Source organism: Pelecanus crispus, chromosome 5 (genome assembly GCF_030463565.1).
Source record: "Pelecanus crispus isolate bPelCri1 chromosome 5, bPelCri1.pri, whole genome shotgun sequence".
In the NCBI taxonomy this organism is placed as follows: Eukaryota; Metazoa; Chordata; class Aves; order Pelecaniformes; family Pelecanidae; genus Pelecanus; species Pelecanus crispus.
Genome location: NC_134647.1, coordinates 66,974,381 through 66,996,214, shown reverse-complemented (window position 1 = coordinate 66,996,214; position 21,834 = coordinate 66,974,381). Strand labels below are relative to the sequence as shown.

The following is a 21,834-nucleotide window of genomic DNA, read 5'->3' as shown; positions in this document are numbered from 1 at the left end:
ATATGTAATATGTAATGTGTATTATGAACTGGCTAGGTATTAGAGCCCAAAATTCACTTTTCAAATGAAGAAACATCAGTGTGTGCGTGCATGTAATCATTCAACTCTTTCACCAGTAATCTGGAAGTAAAAATAACATTGTTGATACCACATACACCACCAGAAATATTGATGGATGGGTGAATAACTACACAGAGCATGAGAAAGCTTCTTAATAGCCTGGGATCATTTGCACACAAAGAACTGAAGAATGACAAACAGAGTTATATAAGAACAGTATTAGAAAAGTGATTTTACTTCTGCACAGGCTGGTAAGACTGATATTCCCTAAGTTCTGGTGGTCTGTATAAAAATAAAGTTGGAAAATAAGCTGGGATACTGAAGGGAGCCACAAAAAAAATGAGTCAAGCATTCATTCAAAAGAAAATATTTGACAACAAGAAGCATAAAGATCTAAATATGTTTAGTCTATCAAAAAGACAGTTTGAGAAATGGCTTGATTACACAGTGTAGGAGTTTTCACAGAGGCAAAACACTGTTAAAGAACTCTTTCATTCATAGAATCATAGAATTGTTTAGGTTGGAAAAGACCTTTAAGATCATCCAGTCCAACCATTAACCCAACATTACCAAGTCCACACTAAACCAATTAAGGGTAGACTAGACTAAACCATGTCCCAGAGTGCCACGTCTACCCGTTTTTTGAATTTCAACAGAGAAAGTCCCAATAAAAGGCAATGGCCATTTAGGGACTGAATTTAAAACAGTTACAGTAAATAGTGTATCATTCTCTCTCTGTCCAGTGAAACCAACAAGCTATTAATAAAGAAGTGTCCAGGCCTATCTATTATATCCCAGCAGAAACTAGCCTTAGTCTATAGGACCGCACTCTACAGGAGGAAGGACATGGTGGTAAGCTGCTGAGCTACCACAGAAGAAGGTTTGAACATTGTTATTTAAGTACTTACCATATCATCTAGGTATTAACCCTGATAATCATGTTCCAAAATACTGTATTCTGCTACAGTAGTAAAAGAATACTTAATTCTCCATAGAGTTCACTTTATATTCTCCAGCCAGCTCCAACTGGAGAATCCTTCTTTCCTCTTTTTTTCTAAAATTCACTACTAGCACTGCAAACGTAGAGTGAATGAATTTGTTGGCAGGAAAAGTCATCCCTTTACGTGCAATTTGTAATAGTCACTCTAGAACTTTTATAGTCCTAAAGGGAGATGCTGCATACATATTAAAGTATTACTCTAACTCACCAGGAGTACAACCAGCCTCATCAATACCACTTTCACAATCCTTCTGCCCATCACATCTCCAGGACGATGGTATACATTTGTTGCTTAAGTCTCCACAGCTAATTTTTTCAGCTGGACATACTTGCTTGGCTGGAAGAAAAAAAAATAAAACAAACAAAAACTTAAAGATAATTCTAGGCATTGCTAACATTGTTTACACTTTTAAAGTTACTTTTACTTTGTATGGCTCAATCCTGAGACATATTGTAATGAAATCCCAAGTCAAGACTCATTTTGAGGTATGGCTGCTTACATGTCCTGTACATGCTCCCCAAAAGAGATCACAATACTTTTACATGAAAAAAAAAGGAGGGGGCAGCGAGGGCAGAAAGCACCACTGTTTATTTCAATAAAATCCCAGAAACTTAACTTTAAACTCAAAGGAATTAGGGGAGAGGAACAGAAGTCAGATTCATATGCAACTTCTACCTAGCATTTTTTGCAGGCAGGCTCTTGCTTCTGGCCATCCCAGAGACACCGAGTTGCAACAAACCATACATAGGCCCGATGGCTCTTAACACACTCTTGGGGCCTGGTGGCCCTTTCCTACCTTCTCCTTGGCATCTCAGTTTGTGCATAGGCTAGAAGTGCCCAGCTTTGCACTGTGACTTTCCTCTCTGCAACATGCTACTGCCTCTTGAATCAGGTCTCCTTGCACAGGCTTCCCCAAAAACAAGGACCTTCCTGTCCTTCCAGCCTATGCCTAACACAGCCAATCCCTTCCAGGAACGTAACTGTACAGGAACATGCAAATAAAACAAATACCACCCCCCACTCTTATTTTCAAGCTTAACTCAACCAAAATGAACTGAAAGAGTTGCTTCAATAGATCAACAGGGATTTCAACTAAGAACCTAGGGGTAGTTGGTGAACTGGCAGGAGGACTGGAAGACTCAGTGTTAGCAATGCTCAATACAGCAACAGCACTTTCTGTTTGTGACTGCCTCAAACCCCCAATACACTGTGCTTTTGCTATTAAAAGACTAGTGCACAGCAGCAATAGTACTGGACAAACTACTCTGAAAATATTACCTCAAATTAAGCCAGGATAAACAAATTGCCTGATTTTAGTATAAGGGTTTACTTATATGTTTGGTATTGCAAAGCAATTTCTAAATTTAATCATCTAGGCAGATTATGGTCAGTAAACCTGGGGAAAAAGTGGCAAGCACAAGCATGAACTCACACATGTTAAACAAACTTAACTCTAACTACCTAAATTAAAGGTTACTGTGATCTACAACGTGGAGACACAGGAAGACCCACAGAAGCAAAACCCCCAGTACATGCAAGAATACAACTATGAAAAAAAATCTCCCAAATTTATCTGGAACCAAGTAAGCTGTGAAGCTTGTTCTCTTGTAACTATTTTGCACTGCCAAAATTCCTTTTTTTTTTCACTAGTGTAAAGACCAACAGATCTACATTTATTGTGACAAGGCTGCTTGAATGCATAATGTTCCACAGTTTAAACAATTGTTTAGTATTCTGGAATCATCAACCAGTTTGGCAGGATTTGCTTATTAAACAGAACAATTTCTCTCTTTAAAAATATTACATGTTTTCAAATAGTTCTTCCATTGGTATTAATGATGATAATGCTATATATGGCTGCAGGTGTACTGAAAAGGGAGGAACCTAAATTCTGAATTAAAACTTTCACACTACCCTGCCCGTGGTAAAGGTATTTATGCAAAGTCAATCAGCTTCCCAAGTGTTGAGCAAGAGGATGAAAATTAAACCTCTCCCTTTCCACCTGCACAAGAAGGCTGTAGACGTGCATCTTATAGCCCCAAAGCATCCATCAGCCACTTAGAAAGCAGGGCCATTTAATCCCAGGATTTCTCTGTTTTAACACCTTGAAGTGCTATAAGCAGCAGCTTCTAGAAGCTGTGGGCAACCAATACATCAAGAAAAATTAGGTCCTACCACAGACAGGCAGTTAATAACAGGTGTAATGAAGTTTTATAACCCTGAGGCAAGACAGCATTTTTGTTGACATTTGCTCGCTGCATACCTAAATAACGTTTATGAATGTTGCATGATCTACAGAGCAGGGGAAAAAAGGGATCCTTACTTAGGCTTTTTGATTATTTTACCAGCAAGTCAGTAATAAAAATCACCTGACATAGGAAAGGCTCCACACCACCACCCCACCGGGATCAACATGTCTGCCAGCTCAGATCGGCACCCCGCCACAGGCTAGGACCTATGTCCTGCATTTTCCCCTTGACCCTGGTTCCTCTAAGCTGCAGGTTTATAGTGCACGACTGCAGGGACGCTCGGTGGCGCTGAGCACTTGTGTCCTTCCACAGAAGTCAGACAGCACATCTGAAAACCAGCTCGCTTGCCAACTGTGCAAAATGGTGTAAAACAAGGTGCTTGCCCTCACCCTCGAGGAAGCTGGCAGGCCTCACTGCGGCTGAGCTGCTCCAGACACCATCCCCAGAGCTGTATGCCGGGGCGCAACATCCTTAAACATGCCCTAATTCATGGATACAGAAGGAAAAACAAATTCTGTGGCAGCTGATTGGCAACCAGCAGCCCCCTCCAACAAGAAAAAAATGGAGCTAAAATGGTCCATTTGGCCTAGAAGCACCACAGCCCCTCAGCACAGAGGGCTCACACCCCAAAAATACTGCTTCTACCAGCCTTACCCAGCCCTCTCATGCATAGGTGCGAGTCTGGGGAACATTGCATGGAAAAATAAAAGTGCGCAGCCCGGTCGCTGTAACTTTTTTTTTTTTTTTTAACCCTCTGTACAGAGCCACACAAGAATTACAGATGGCACTCTGGCAGGAGGAGCCTGCAGGGGCCCGTGAGGGAAGGCGCCGGAGGCCTCGCCTCACCTCACTGCCATCAGCCCCTCTGAGGAGAAAGGTGCCAACTCAGAGGAGAAGACAGTAACTTCTGGGAAAGGGACAGGGATGGCCGTAGGCCACGCGTATGAGGCAGCACAGCAGGCCAGGGGGTGTGAGGCCTGGCTGCAGGGAAGGGACCCCAACCCCAACAGCAGGGCTGCCTTGTCTCCCGAGGGACCCACCAAGCAGCATCGGTGAAAACAGGGCTTTTTGCCACAAATATCTTACAGAGGGACAGCATGACTGAGGTCTCCAGCAGCTACCCGGGCCATCAAGGCCTCCAAAGCCTCTCAGCTCTGAGGTGCAGAGCTCCACGGCCTCCGAAACCGAGCTCCCCCTCCCAAACATCTTCACCACCAAACCCTGGCTGCTGAGGAGCTGCTTCAGAGAGCCCGGCAGATGGGAGCTTGCTGCTGGGGCAAGGAGGTCACAGCTCCCCGTACCCTGCACATGGCCGCGCGAGACAGAGCGCTTGCACCCTACTGAGCCCCAATTCTGCCCCCCACTCAATTCAAGGTTGGGCGCTGTGATGAGGTTTGCTTCTAGGCCACCCCATGCTCTAAACCAAGTTTTTACCATAAGCAACACATGCTTAGAATACATGAGATGAAAATTATTTTCCTCGCCAGATTTATTACTCCAAATGGATTTCCATGCTTTTGCACTTTGAAAGTTTGTCTCCTGAATGCACTGCTCAAATGCAGACATGAGCAAGGTTTGCATTGGACTGGTCTCCCACTTTTCCCAGTATTGCCAAAGAAAGTCACAAAGACATTTTTAATCAGGTTACTGGTCCATATCCCAAAAAATTGTTCTAGTTCTTCTTGCTATAATGATGGAAAGGAAAATTTGTTTTTGATGCCAAGTAGGACCAGCTTTTACATCCTCATAGTAAATCTCCATTGAGAACTAAGTAGGTCAAGACAGGCAAGAACACTTTCCACACACCTGATTTTGAAGAAGGTGAAATATAATTATAAAATGGTATCATAACACACTGGGATCATTAACCAGCAAGAAGGTTATTTATTGGTCACAGTTTAAGTATGGGCATTGCTTTTGCTTGGCTGCTGTAGGCAAATGCTTAATAGCTTTGGGAAGCTGAAAGGCTTGGAAAGGTATGTACAGAAGACTCCTATTTACGAAAAGCAATCTCTGTGTTAATCATCTCACTGACAGCATAATTACAGACACTTAAAAAATGTAAATCAAAGCTTGAACTTGCAGGGATGCAGCAACAGAAGCTGCTGTTGGTCACAGTTCATCAAACCTCTGCGTTCCAGTGGTTTCTGCACCCAAGCAATCAGTGCATGGAAGCCAACAACTTGTAAGCGCTGGCAGATAACAGATAGTAGATCTTACATAAAACTCAAAGCAAAATTTTGATGAAAATACTTCTGCATTATTTCAACAAGTTGAGTTCCCCTCCCCACCCCTGGAGATGCTGCAGCAGTGCAAGCGGACTTGATGTGGTTGTCCACACTACGAAACAGGCTTTTAGCTACTGCAATCCAGTATGTTTCTGTACACTGCTTACACAAACCCAGGCCTTTTGGGCTTACGTGACCAAAATGTTTACTTCCTACTTTCCTCTTCATCCACCCAGAAAGGAAAGGGTTAGCGCTGTACATGATGGTGAGTGCTCTTACCCTGGATATATTCTGGACCAATTCGAGTTATAGCAAGATCTGCCTTTTCAGAAAAGCACCATTAAACAAGTTGGTTGAAATGTCAGACACATCAAGACCAATTTATCACAATGAACTGCAAATGCCAAGGATGGACAACAATGGTTTATTTATAAGGAGACAAGAGCAAAGAAGACAAGAAGGTTCCATTTACTCACTACCGCCAATGGCACATTCTTCTTTTTCTTTAGAGGAGGCTACACAGTCTTTCAGAGAACCATAGAGCCTAACTGGCGCCCCACTGTTTGCTTCCTCTTGTGCCACTGCTGTGCTTTTCAGGCTCCGGACATCATGTATATTCAAGAAAGCCCAAGAAAACAGAATTGATTTACTTTCAGAAGACCATTTGTCAGGTTCTCACCAAACAGGTACTCTAAGAGCATACACAAAATGTAATTAAGCAGCTTCTACTGGTGGGAAACCCACAAGACTTTTCATCAGCAGACTGAAAGAACACCCTTTGTGGAAATACATCATCTTACAGGTCTGAACAGTTTCTCTATATCTGCTGAAATAACCCCATCCTCTCCAGACTGACCCCCATGTTTTTCCCAGGTTCTTCAGAAGAAAAATCCCAACCCAAAACTTCATTCTGCAACAGAGAAAATACCATGCTGAAATGGTTTAATTAATTTCTGACATGCCAATAAACTGTTCCTGCAAAACTTCCACTACTACCCTTATTATGGACCTTAAAATTCCTACCTCCCTCTTTCCTCCAGCAATGGTTTAGGTGTCGGCTTTTTTTTAAAGGAATGTTTTTTAACAAGGACCTCCCCCCCTCAAATACTGCTCTTAAATCTTCTTTTGTCATAGCTGGCAGTCCTATCTCAGAGATGTACCAAGAACAAAATGAATGTTCATACCTGCCCATGTGCAGGACTAGTACCTCTATGTTTCCAGCCAAAACAAGCACAATTGTTAAATGAGCAACTGTTCAGAAGAGAGGAAGGGAGCTGACAGGTAGAGATTGCCTAGGGAAATTCGGAACTTGGAGATTTGTGATTCAGAAAAACATCTCAGTCACAAGTTTGCATATATAGTTGGGTTTTTTTTTTTAATATATATATGTATGTGTGTGTGTGTGTGTATATATATATGAATGTACATCCCAGTCTACACTCACTACTGACTTACATCTGATATTTTCCCATTGAAGTATTTAGGGTGCCTAAGAAACACCTTTCAAAATCCATCTGGTGACTTAAATTACTATCACAGCTGAAGGTGCATCTGCACCAGTATTTTCCTTTCCTTGCCTCTTCTCCGACCTCAGTGTGGGTGCTAGGAACACTGGCTTCTACCCTATTCACCCACTAGTTCCCTCAGTAGCTCAGGACAGGTTGCTGTTGCCTTAGTTTACTTCACTTAGCCCTGAAAGACACATCAGGTTTTCTGCTAAAGAGTGTTATATAATCATATTTGTTATATTTAGTTATCTCCTCCTTGTGCCAAGCCAAGCCCAAAGCAAACAATATCAACTAAGAGGCTCATTTACAGTGAGAAGTGTTCATGTGGGGACAGCAACATTCATGGTGGATGCGTCTCGGGAATTCCTTTGGCACTGGTGTACAGAGCACGCACACACACCGTGACTACACAGGAACTCCCCTGAACCCACAGCTTCGCTGGGTGCCTGTGTTTGGATCTATGTGTTAGCAATACACAAAGACAGAACACGTTACAGGGAATGTTAAGCAAATAATTGTTTCCACAAAGGTTAGGATTCTGCAGTGAACTTCCCCTTCTGTGATGTAGTAAAGGAACATGCTACGAGCATCAGCCTGCTGGGATTGCAAGCTTTATGTGAACTTGCAACTTCTAAAGCCTGTGCAACTGCATCCAGTAGTAGTATTTGGTTTGCTCACCATATCTGTATTATGCATACACTTGAGATCACTGACAAAATAAAGGCATCTTTACATTTCCAGTTGAAACCAGCCCACGCCAAAATGAATGTCATGATTAGCGGCTTAAGTGAATTAAGATTACAGCACTTGGAGACTTGGAATGAGACCAAGCCAACACCACAATTGATGCCTTTGTTGACAGAGGAGGCAGAGGAGGCTGACCCATCCATCTGCTAGCACAGGATGGTCTGTTCAGGTCAGAATTGGGACGTGCTGACAACACTGATTCCCAGGACCTGGGAACTTGGGCTGCTGCTACCTGACTACATATTTGAGTATGTAAGAACACACTTATGTGCAATAACCTTTGTGAGAGCATGCAAAGGCAGGGAAATAGTGAAAACATATGCTCTCTGCACAAAAAGATAATTAACTTATGGCTGTTTCCTTTAAACTTTGAACACAAATTACTATAAGCAACTCAAAAGACAGATTAGGAAAGGCTACTAAGAAACCATACTATAAAGGACAAGAAATCATATCATAAACAGCATTATTAGTTGATAAATCTGATAAAAAGTTAGATTTTGTGGCATGATTTGTTTGATGGTGACTGATGTTGAGAAGTTCCCAGGGGAATGGAAAAGGATTTACACAGATTTAACTCCACTGCACTGCATAGTACAGCCCTTATTAAGTCCATTCTTGTGTGCTTGTAAGAAAGGCTTCTTTACAACAGCATGGGTTAGGAGTCTTCGATGAGACTCCTCCTCTACCTAGAAACCGGAGGGATAAAATAAGCTTGGTGTACAAAGGGTTCAGCACGTCTAAAATAGATAGCATGCACCTTGCTTTTGTGCAGACTATCACATTAGTGATTATCACCTCTGAGATCAGAGTGAAATAATCAGGAATTCAAAATCCCAGGATTAATCCTAATTACTGAAATACAGACTCACGGTCAGAATAACAGTGAGGTAGCTTTTATAGGAAAAGCATGTTTCAAACACAGACACTACAACCAACCTCAATGAAGAAAATGATTCTCAGGGGTAGTGCCAATAGTTTTAGTAGGTAATATAAACTGTATTTGAGCACAGTGTAAACAGGTAAGATATTTCTGTAGTAGGCTGAAAAGACAAATGGCATCAGATTTTATAGTAACGAGTAAGTGAGCGTCATGTCTCACAACTTCAGTCACCTGCACGGGTCAGGGAAAGGATTCTTTACCCAAGTTCAGAGCTATCCTGGCACACTTATGGTTTGTTTTGAAACCTTTCCCAGAATACTGAATATTGGCACAACTCAGAATAGCATGCTGGACAGAAAGGACTAGTACTCTTGGGCTTCCAGCACATCATTTTTCTTAGATTTCTGATTGCTATGTCTTACTCACCCATTTAAAAAAACCAAAACTACCATCAGACTTGGATAAGAAAAGCATTTCCTTCTCTCAGTCAGACTGGCAGGACTTCAGCTGATTTTGTCTTTCTGTAAACACAGCAAATGCTCACTTGCTGCAATCATCTGAGCATGTCTCACCTAATTAATTTCATAGCTTTGCAAGATATTGTTTTGACGGCACTTCTGTTCTCCACCTGATATGCCCAACAGGCCCTGCTGTTGAGAACTGAACTCAAGTCACTTGGCTCATTTCAGGTAAATCCAAGTCAATGTTAATGGCCCATGGTAAAGAGGAGGTCAAACTGGATGATTTCACAATGCTCCTTGGCCTCAAACTATAGGAAACTTGCGATACTTTCAGTAGGAGTCAGGAAGCTTTCTAATTGTTTTTAACCTATCCTCATGGTCATACTTTCTAAGTTTACAAACTAAGATCAGATGCTTAACAATAGTCAGGCTACAGGTTGTTGAGCCTCATTAAATTCCTTCTTTTTGTTTTAACTATCTAGCACTTGTAAAATGACAGTGTTTTCGTGATGTCTGTAGAACACACAGGGACCGTCCCCCACTGTCAAGTCTGGTTGAGCACAGACAGACCAGTTTCTAAGAGATCCTGACAGGTTTTTAAGTATGAGAAAGACCTACATGTCACAATAAGGATCTTCTGCTACTAAACAAACCACACTGCATTATCTGCCATCACACACATGATAATTCAAGAACATATTGTAAAGGCTCATTCCCTACAGCAGCTTTTATGCCCAAGCAACTTGTCACAGAAAAGTTCCCTTCCCAGGGGACACTTAACACCTGTGCACAGAGAGTTAGCAACTCCTCAACTAGCTCAGTCCTTGGACTCTCTTGGCCTTTGTACTCCACCTAGCTCATTCAGCCCAGCTTCTTATGATCAGTAGTACTTCTTCGCTGTTAGTTAAATGGCTCTAAGCATTGATTTGGTCAGAGATGCATGAATCCTTTAATAAACTCGAATGAGATGTAACATAACCCAGGGATTCCAATCCTTACTACCATTTTTATATAGATTCTGGACAACAGTAACATACAAAACAACTATGACCACCACCTACTTGTGGCATGACGGCACTAAGAAGGTGTTGATCCTGTTGCAGAGCCAAGCCTGAAGGGTAAGACTCCATGTGGCAAGGCAGAAGAGCTGAACAACAGAAACAAGGTTGGCACAGTCCAACTCCATCTGAGTAAAACATTGTTATAGTGTTTGCAGCCATGTGAGATACTACGAACCTCTTGCCACCTCTAAATGCTACAGTTCTGTATCTTTCCTGACACCACAGCCATATGCTCACTAGAAATGTTTACTCAGATTAATCCAGAGAATAAATTAAAACAGCCCTGTAATGACAGGCAAGTGCCTAGCTTAATCACTATGAAGCACAGCCCTCATTGTTTAGGGGAACAAAAAGGGGATTTTGACAAACTGAAGTCTGAGGCCCTCTCCCAACTTTTCTCCCTATTTCTACCAACTTTGGCCCTTTGCACGTCTTCTCTGTGGATGAGACAACTCCATGATTTACCCTGGACTTAAAAATGGAGAAATGTTTGAGCACACACGGAAAAATCCTGGTCCAAGAAATTCGCTGTTGCCTTCAACTGAATCAGGAATCAAGTCACAGATCATGTTGAGACTTTGCCAAAATGGCTCCAGCGACTGCTCCATCCCAGCTAGTATCCTGGAGGCCAACATTAAATATGGAAACCAATCAAAATATATCCTTGCCAACTGTGCCATTTACTTCCTTATATTAAGTCACAAAAGGATATTACTGCTACAGTGATTTTTAAGAGGAGAATATAGAAGATTTAGTTTTGTACTTTTATCAGCAGCAGTCATAAGGCAAACTAGCCCTCTTAAACTCAAGCAGGATAAAACCCTTAACTTATATCTGCTTACAGGAAGAGTTCAAGGCACTCATTTAAATCAGAAAGTAGCCTCTGTTGGTATTTATGGGTAAAAAAAGTGCAATGTCAGAGACTTCAAACAGGATGGTGCTACAAATGCCATTGAAGCCCATCATGTAGCTGAGCAGGAGGAATGGGCATGGAGTCAGAGTGGCTGGATGCTTCACCCCACCCCACTGAAACCCTAACATGGTCCCTCCCTGTGAAACCACCGAACCTTCTTGCCCTTCTCTCTGCTCCACCTCTAAGCCAGGGCAGAACTTGTCTTCTCAAGAGGAGTTGTGACACTAAGACATTATTCTGCCTACTGAAAACCTGCGTTTCCATATTAGAGTTCTTCAGATCATTTTGCACTACTAAAAATTTTATTTTCCCTTCGCTGATGACCATCTCTGATCTCAGGGATCAGCTGGTCATGCCCTTAGCTTGGCACAGAGGAAAGGAGAGAAGGTATTAGTAAAATAAACACAGGGAAAAGCTTAGACATCAAAGAAAGTGAGAACAGGTGAAGAACAACCTGTTCTTGGTGTACCTTAAGCAGTAATGTGTACTGCTGATCTCAAAAAGTTTAATAATTTAATAAACTGACAGTTGACTGTGTGTGTTAGCAAATACATAGGCCTGTTAGCAAAACCCAGGACTCAATTTTCTTTAGAGATAGTTTTCTAATAGCAAAGCTATTAAACATTCCCTTTTGCGAGAGGCGTTTTTCACGCTCAATCAACAGCAAAGATTAAAAAAATCCAACAAAGAATAGCTTTGTTTAAGAAGGTCAGTTAAACTACTGCCCTTTTTTTTTTATCCTGAACATGACATCTTTAAACTCTATTGTTTTTACAGCTAGTTTCAGAGTGAGTGATGTACAACATTGTCCTGTCAAACCTCCCATCCCACCACTGTCTACATCAATAATTACCCTGTCAGTCTGGGCACACATTGCCAGTTGTATGCAGTTCAGCCTCCCCTCCTTTTTGCATTAACAGTAATGGGTGAGGTCAGGAAAAGAAACAAAAAGAAACAAACAAACAAACAAACAAAAAACCCAAAAGAAAAATACGGGGGGGGGGGGGGGGGGGAGAGGAAGAAGAGAATTTGCCTTTCCTATAGTCCAGAAATCAAACAGCTCCAGTCTTTGACATGGTTGAGAGCAGAGCTCTGTTCCTCAAATCAGATCCTCTACCTCTGCTTATATCCGGGGATGCCTACTGTGAAAACCTAAGTCTGGCTGCAGACAGCCTTTAAAACTCTATCATGATCCACTGTGTTCCCCCACGATTAGCGATGCATGATGCTTTCAAGGCAATTCTGATTCAGGCAAGCCTTAGGAGAATAAAACACTCAAAGGTAACAGCTGACCCAGCACAGACTGGTAGCAACGTAGCTGGGAATCAGCGAAGTTCAAACACAGACATGCTACGGGAATAAAGAAGAGTGTCAAGGAAGAAATGAGAGTCAGGAGGTTAAGGCGGCACAAGCTAGGCATGAATGGAAGTCAGCTAATTAACCCTGAGAAATGCAACTTTTGAAAGGAAATCTTGTTCGCTGCCCTAGATCAGTGATTCCGAAGCCTTGTGGGCAAATAGATTTTTGAACAACTTTCAAACTTTCTCACGCAGCCACACAGCTGACAAATTGATGCATTTAGCTGCTGAATACAGCTCTCGGGGCCTGCAATGGCCTTGCTGAGCAAAGGTGCACAGCTGGGGAATGACTGCCTCAGCCTTCCTCCACCGAAGTGCGACTTATAAATAAGTCTTTTGTCATCTATTGAGGTATCAGCCTGGCCATGTCAGCCATGTGCCTAAGTAGCACAGCCTAATTCCCATTACCTGGGCATCCTATGGGCACACCAGACCCAACTCCATAGCCTTGACTTACGAAGCCTGTCCCTCATGGCCTGACTTAGCAGAGACCGCCAGAAGAGCTATTCTCTACAGAAATGCAGGTAATAACTGTATTCTCCTGATCTGTAGTAATACAGTAGTGCTTCTTTCTCTATTCCTAGGCTTTTGGTCTAAATACATTGCAGCTTTATTAACATCAACCTTCTTCACTAAAGATTCAGTGATAAAATACTCCAGATTCAGCACACAATAAATCAATCATACCTCCCCGTATGATTTGTAACTCAGCAGTTTGAAAGCATCTTGGAACAATTTCTGCACAGATACTTTTAGATAAAAGACATTTACTTTTTATTGAATCAAACATTATTTGACTGGTTTTGGTTTACAGATCCAAACGATGGAGAGTTTTCTAGACTCTCTTCTAATCTGTGGCACTGTGACCCTGAACTGTTGAAAATTAGTTTCTAAAAAGAATTCATTCTTTTCACTAGCAGTAATCTCGCTTAGTACAAGCCTACCAGCCACAATCACCTTGCCCACTTGTCAAATTCTTATACAAGCAGCTGAGCACAGCACCAGGACCGATTTATCTATTTCTCTTCCCATATATTAATTTCTGGAAGTCCCCATAATATGCATACCAGACCGCTTCATTCCTATTACAGCAAATCCAGAAACAAATTCCAGAAGGCGGCTTATTTCGTACACATTCTGGCACATTTAAGTTCTTGACTTCTCTACTTCCTTTGAAGCAAATTAATGCTCAACTCAAAATTAGGTTTTTAAGCACAATTTAAAAATCAGTTCACTAGAGTATATCACACAATTAACAAAAATCAGCTACCAGATGTCAGTCTGAACTTGAAGACAGAAAAAATATCATATTTTGTAAGTACTGAAAGTAATTACAAAAATCACTTAAGCTAGAGAAATGCCTCTGCAAAGGTGGCTCTGTTTTATGTGGCCAGTACAGAGACTGGAATTGAGAGTACTAAAGATATCAAAGCAAACATCCAGAACAATACTGGGATGAACCCACTGGCCAGCTACCTTGATAAAAGGGGTGTGTGGATATAAAGATATAAAAAAATCCTGTAACGATCCTCATAGTAAGCAGCTATGCACTGTGCCCATTTAGCAACCACATAAACCAAGAAATATGTGGGGCCAACTTCCATCTCCAGTTCTTCCCAGAAAGTCCGACTTCCACCAAGGCACCAGGAGAGTACTTAGCCTATAAAATGAGATGGAAAATAACATATATATATAAACTGGCAGATAACATACATGTAGACTGTATTATAATAAGTTTTCCTGTGGCAGTCCTGTCTCTCTCTCTTGTCACTTAAGCAATAACCAGGAAATTATCAGATATTCTAGCACTATCCTGAAGATAAGCATAGTTTGATATCTGATGAACTCCTAATGAATATACTGTTAATTGCATAACCTTCCTTCAGTACAGTAACTTTTCTGTTCATCAAGGGCATGGATTAAACAGCTTCTCTGGTTTAGAGCATCCTTGTAATTAATAGTATATTCTTCCGACTTCTAAATATAACCTATAATGAGATGCTTTAAAGAATCCAAGCTGCACCTTTCACCAAGCACTTTTGATCAGATGAAAACGAGCCAGAGCTTGTTCAAACAATGGAGCCTGCTTTAACTGTGACTGTCAGCTTCCCAGTGGGCCCAATCCTGAAAGGCAGCAAGCCTACTTCAAGCAGGTCGTGGCAACAAAACCTGCCAACGGCAGAAAACACCTTCCTCTATCTACAACATAGCATCTCTTTATCTCTGGGGATATTCTGTGCAGATCAGAGATGAAAAGAAGTATATATAGATATATTAGATATAGATAGTATATATAAGATAGTATGCATAGATATATACTAATTAACTTCTGCTCAGTGAAGAATAACTCCATGAAAACTCTGCATCAATCTGCCTATCAGGCAGTAAGCTAACACACTGTGCAAAATTTCACCAATTACATTTTCTATCCACGTGACATGTCCCCTCTCAGAGGTTTCTCCTGTTTTCCATTTGTTGAGGAAAGACAGATCACCAAGGATCACAGAACAGAAAGAAGGTATCAAGAAACCTACGAATGATGATGCACGGCTGGGGAGGACGACAAGGGTCGCCCTCCCCTACCCATGAACAAACTATTTTCCCTTAACCGAACAAGGCTATTTTTGCCCTGAAAATTCCTTCCCAGTGATCTGGATGCCCAACTAATTCACAGATGGAGTACCTCCCAGTGTCAGAGCTTACTGCGGCTTGCAGCAGCTGGGCCAAATGTCTTTATCTATAAACTGTGCAGCTTCACTGACATTGTTTGCACCGGCTGAGAGAGCTTCCCATGTTTAAAAGCTACAGGACCATTAAAACCAGCCAAATGGTTCCATAGCAAAAGGTTGTCATTTCTACATCAAGACCCCGTTTAAAGGGCAGGATATCTTTAAGACAGGTATCTATTTTGATTTAAAGGCTTCAGTTGGTAAAGATTTCTGGACAAGGAAGTCCACTTGTTTATTTACCACTACTGTTAAGAGCTGTATCTTATCTCTACTTCTCTTATCTAGTTTTGGCTTCTGTTCACTGGATCAAATTATGCTGCTTCTTGCTAGGGCTAAAGAAACAACTGTGTGATGAAACCTCTTCTCTGAGGAGACAGGTGTAAATCAATAAAGGCAACTCTCAACCCTCTCTTCAATAAATCAAACACCCTTCTAATAAGGCGTATTTTCCAACTCAATAATCATGTGAGCCTTGTAAGATTGTTCACAACCCCTTGTCTAATAACCTTTCCATTTTATAGCAGCTACCCATGTCTTTTACCACCTCTCAGTCACCTGTTCTTCAATTTAACATGGCCTCTAATTATTTTGTAAACTACATTTTTATAACCTGTATGCTTAAGTCAAATCACGTATCACAAAATACACATAGTAACTTATTAACATACACACTATCTTATTAACAAGGTCACGATTCAATCAAGAAACAGTGAAAAGTGAGACAGCTCCTGTTTTCCCCAACATGTTGACACGGATTTTTTTTTTTTTTAAACCTTGATTAAAAAGATTGTATTCCATTATCAGCCTTTCTGTGGCTTTGTCCAAAACTAACAAGAGCATGATCAGCACATACAGCTCTTGGAGCTGAACTGTGTACTGTTGTAGCAGTTTGAAACTCAAGTCTTGGACTGCAAACCTTCTACAGCAGGTTCTGTACCATGCTGTTTAATGTTTTAAACTACCACGAAAATACCAGCTTTTACTCACTTAATGAAACTTCCACCAGTGTTCCAACATCTGTAAAAAAAAATAGCAATAAAAGCTTTCAAAAAAAAAAAATACAGACAGAAAACTCACTGGCTGTGTCTTTCAATGAGAGTTTGTCAGTACTTCTGGTTTTTTAAAAAAAGAAAATTCTAATAGCTGCGGTTTAGTAGCAGGCATGCATTGAATCTGCAAATGTTATCTTCTTCCTCCTCTTTCTGAACAAAAGTTAGAAGTACTCTTGGTATTTACTCATTTTCTGCCACTGCAGCTTACTGTTTCACTCTCATTGAACAGTATCACACTATATGGATTTACTTTTCATACAGCTAAAGAATTCCTTACAACTCTTAATATACCCGGCCATAAACTTTTCATGCATACTTCTGGCTTTCCTTATTCAATGTCTTTATTATCTAACAACCCCTTGTACCTAGACTGTAATTGTTTCAACTATCAATATTATAGGTTCTTATGCTGATTTCCTATGGAAACTTTGTTTCCATAAACAATTAAAAAACTCCCAAGAATCTATTTCTCTGCCCTCATAAATTCTAAAGGCAGTGGCCAAGTCAAAGAAAATAGCAAAAAGATAAGAGGTCTCTAGGAGAGTTCCTATAAGGCCAGTGAATATTCATGACTGGGCAGAATACTCTGACAGAACAAAAGGCTGCCATGTAAGCTCAACCTATATTGGAAGACAAAGAATCCATGCAGGAGGAAACTGGGGAAACCTTTTCACTCAAATGCTTACCCTCTTATGCACCAAAAAGTCAATCAAGTCCAGGACCCAAATGAATGGGGAGGGGGTTGGCGGGGAGAAATCAAATTTCCCTAGTTCTGGTGCTCCTGAAGCTACTTGCTAATCCAGTGATTGAATTACCTTTATTTGCAAGAATCCTACCCACATAGCAAGGGGGAGGAAGAGCTCCCAGAAATGTAGTAAAATGCGCTGGTTCTTAAGGGCTCACATGTGCCTTTTTAACTTTTTCAGCAGGAAGACGTTCTTTCCGCCCTAGGCTAACTAAAAGGGGTAGAATAGATTTCAGATAAAGTTCTGTCGCCTGTATAGTAGCTAAGATTGCGTTTGGTCTAGATCAGGTAATTTTTATGACTTTCAAGTTGAAAGTACAACTCATTTCCTATGCAGGTCAGCTATAATTTCCTATGCAGCCACCTAAGACTTGAGAGAGTCTGATGTCAGAACTTTAAATAACTTGCTGCTCTCGCAGTGTCTAACCTTTCCAAAACCTTCTCTGACAAGAAGATGGAGTTGTCTTTATGTAGGTTTTTCCACCTGCCAACTGCAGGAGAAAAGACACACAGAGCTCAAGGGGAAAGGGTCTAGCAGACTAAGAGCTTTGCTGTAAGACTCAAAGCACCTGCCCAGCCCTCCTTCACACTAAAGACAAAGAGTAGCAAGAAGCCACCATCCCTGTCTGCTAACATCAGGGACATGGCATGACTGGCAAGCACACACGCACCTTCCATTAATCATCCTATGCCTTGCAGAAAGGTCAGCTATACCGCTGTGAGACAGCTCCTCTGTGGTACGGGCATCTGTGCCATCTTCCCCAAAGACGACAGATGCCAGTCTGCTAACCTGCTTTTAGAAGAGGGAAAGGATAGCCTGGCAGAGATTTTGATCTGTGTCACAATTACAGTCCAGACCTGCAGCATCACACACTTCTGATGAGCCCAGGCTGGAGTTGATAAAAGAGGCTGAGCTAAACCAGTATAACCTTCAAAATATAAAGGAAATAGTTTCTTACATTCCCCCTAAAAAGCAACTGAAAGTATGACAACTCTCTGAATACCTAAAGAATTCTTCATTCTGTTGGGCTAAAAAAAAAAAAAAACCAAACCAAACCACAAAACAAACAGGAGTAGCCATGTGAAATCAGCAAAATCAAATATCCACTTCCTACTCTTTGAAATAACCTCAATATCCTGATTGACTGTGACTGGCTAAGTGTGCTCATAACAATGTTCTAATATATCAATTGATTACCTCAGCCTTTTCAAGAAAGGTAACAGTGAGCCACACAAAAGTATAAAACCAGCCTGCAAGTCGCCCCAGCATCCGGATTCCAGCACTATTTTGAAATAGTACCTAGTCTCAATGAACCAGGGTATACAGAAAATAAAATGCAAATTCAGTGAGCATATTCAAGAAAAGGATATAACATGCTCTTGTTGACTTTCAATCAACAGAACAACCTGACTTGCTCTGTCCAGTCTCTCTGCTGTCTAGGTCCAGTTCATAACATGGTTTTAGCTGACAACACCTACACGCTACACAATGTGCAGGAGCCCCAGGTGTAGCAAATGTTTTTTTAAAAGACAAATTCGTGCATCCATGTATTGCGTGTATTGACATATGTCATCCACGGCTGCCATAACTGTGCATTGATCATCACACTCAAGGACTGCATGCTACTGTTTCTCCTTCTCCTCCTCCCAAACCTCTCTATTCTCTCCATCCAGTCAGTTTTGATCTCTAAAGATCTCTGGGGTTTGGGAAAGTGGTTAAGTAATTAACAGTACAGAGGAAGTAAGTCAGCACATGTGCGGGTTTGAACTACCAAAATTTTTCCTTTAGCTTAGTAGGAGAGAAAATGTGTCTTGAAAGCCAGAAACATCAGCCCTAGTTCTCATAATATTTGATGAGCAGATAGGGATGTATTCACTCTTTCTGGGACATGTGTTGTGCAACAGCTTCCAGTGACAGCTGCTATATACTCTTTGGAAAAAAACACTTCTTCCAAGCCAGGACCATAGGAGTTGAATGACAAAAAAAAAAAAAATCCAAGTTAAGGAGAAGAATATGCAGAATTGTTGTTAGGCTATGAAAAGGTAAGAACCGATCCCACAATTCTGAAGTTCCTGATTTTGCATAATTATTTAACACACTTTTCTCAGGAACCTGAATCCCAGACATACTTTTCTTTAATTCTTTTGCAAAATTTTAGAGATCTCCCCTCCATTTATTATGTATAACAAGGATTACTTTTTTGTTTAGTTTAAATTGGCCTTTTCTAAACATCATTCTATAGCTTCAAGTTGTTTCCCTTTGAAATGTTTTCACAGTGGTCGTCTCCCTGGTATTTAGAAATCACCATGACTAACTCCTCATAGCTTCTTAAATATATGCAAAAAGAAAAGGACTTCGATTTATGTTGCTAAATGCAGTCACATCACAGACTGTCTCCTGAAGCCAGCCTTTAAAAACTGTAATAAGTATTTTATACCATATGATGAAAATATCATGGGCTCCCATCTCATAAAGAAAACAGTCACACACGTGGAAACTCCTTGCTCACTAGTCTGTGGAAAGAAACTGTAATGCAGAACTTAGATACACATGTGTATAGAAGTTGGCATGCATAAGCACAGTGCAATGGCCACTATTAGATAAACAGAATATCTTGCACATCAGGACTCAAACTGTGCTCAGAATTCAGGCCACCAGTGATCTGAGGCCACCAACACTTTAGATCTGTTACTACTACTGTTTTTCATGGCAAGTATCATCTAAAAGGATAATTCTGTGTTTCAAATAAAACAAGGTGTAATGTTTACACCAGCACAGTCTGGCAACAAAAGGAAGGACAAAGAACAATCAAAATTTTGCTTTTTCTCCGTAAGCCTGCCATACAATACTGCTTAAACATTTCTCCCTTAAACCTTCACAACAAAGATTACTGGCTCATGAAAGTAACAAGGAATAGTTCAAAACACACTAAACAAGGGAGCGTGACTGGTACTGAGACAACATCACACTGCTGTTCTGCAATGACGTGCTGATTTCTAGACAACCCAAAAATCCATGCTCCCAGTCCAACAGCAGCTAGAAGCAGCAATAGCGTCCTTTAAGTTTCAGGACAATACAGTCCAGCTACAGCATGCACTAGTACAGCAAGATGCAGAATCTGAGAGCACATATAGAAGGGATGATCTGTGCCTAAAGGCTACACAGACTCAAGACTTCCACTTTTTTTTTTTTTAATAAACTTTCACATGGATGGTTTTGAAGAAGTTGCTTAAGCTCAGTTTTTGTCAGAGCCTGTGCATCTCACTGCACTCACTAAATTACTGATGCACGTACACATGATATTAAAGCATGGACATGGCCAGATGCCCTCCTTCCCACTAGCACTACAGAAGCAAAGTCTGCAAAACAAATTGCTTCCTAGAAACCATTAATTTAGGGCATTCAGCTTAGAAGAAACTGCCTACGCTGAAGCATCAAAAAAAGGTCCATTTAAAAAAATTTGTAATCTTTTTCAAAGGTCTCAGCTCAGAGCCTAGAAATATCTCCTTGTGCAATTCTGAAAGTCTAGGCTTTACTCCTTAACTTTACTTCTTAGAAAATAAACTAAGAAAATACTTTACTAAAGAGGTGTGAAGAAAACATAAGTAAGGGATTGTGAAAGAACAATGCTCAACTTAAAATGTCCCCATGTTCTTAACTTTTACTCAGTTAATTAAAAAAAAAAAAAAAAAGGCAAGAAATTAGACCAAGAAGAGTACCGAAGTTAAGAGCTTTTAACCCGATGGTAAAGTTGAACCACAATTCATAGCCCTATTATTAACTGGTGCCTATCAAAGAGGAATACAGTCAGACTTACTCCAACCACCTAGTAAGATACAGTGGCACCACTGCGAGCAGCTTTAACAAAATTACACCACGCCGTTTTTGCAGATGGTGACACTCTGAACCACTTCCCTCACCTATGGTCCCACTGCAAGGCGGCAGCAGAGCCAAAACTCAAACCTAGGTTTCTTGACTGCCGGGCCTGCATCTCAACAACTTCCCTGAGCAATGTCATGCAAGTCCCCTGAGAAACATGTACTGACATCTTAACTTCCTACCACTACCTCCGTGTAGAAAGCAGAAGCAGCTGTGCTCCACCCCTGGCACCAGACTCCTGTTTCTCCCACCCCTTACTTTCACCCTCCTACCTTAACTGCTGCTCACCCTGCCCTTTGCACAGAGCATCCTCTCACGCTTCTTGCTCATGCTCTTTCTCTTCCTCAAATCCACCCTCACAGGCTACTTTTGCCAAAACTTATAATAATCTTGTTAATAGAATTATATATCGATGTATCTACTATATATATATATATATATAGGTAACAGCAAGCCATGCTTGGCCTCAGATGAGGGACCCTTTGACCTTATTATTATGATCCTTGTTTCACTCCTTCTGCTATTCCTCTGTTTCGTTAGTCTTCAAGTAAATTGAGTCTGTTCTCATATAGAACCCACTCTGCAAGCCCCCATGCGAGTAACTTCACCACAGCCGTAAGCTCTGTGCTAGAAGGCAGCTGCACAGGCCTGGGCAGAACCCCATTGGCTTAAGCAATGCTCTGTTGCAAACACAATTAATTAAAGGAAATGGTGAATGCTATTACAGGACCCATGTTTGATCTGCTTTTCTGAAGCACCCTCACATAGCTCTTGGTGCTGAAACAACCTCTGAGTTTAATCATGGTTTGTAAAAATAGTTGGTGGTTATCAGAAAGAAGTACAATATAGAAGGGGTTTGCAGTAGAGTAGTTAAGTGCAAAAAGGATTTTGAAATGTGATTTTGAAATTGACAATTTTTCTTTAATCCCTTTAAGCAGTTTATTTTCCTGTCTGGCTTG

At 41.1% G+C, this 21,834-nt stretch overlaps 1 protein-coding gene across 2 annotated transcripts in view; it reads right to left on the bottom strand.

The window, feature by feature from the left end:
• The window catches only part of LRP8 (LDL receptor related protein 8), a 194,371-nt gene that overhangs the window by 41,874 nt on the left and 130,663 nt on the right, over window positions 1–21,834 (bottom strand). For both annotated transcript variants that reach the window (XM_075710192.1, XM_075710193.1), the window contains exon 4: window positions 1,269–1,397. In XM_075710192.1, coding sequence (XP_075566307.1) covers window positions 1,269–1,397 — 129 coding nt within the window. The remainder of the gene's footprint in view (window positions 1–1,268; window positions 1,398–21,834) is intronic.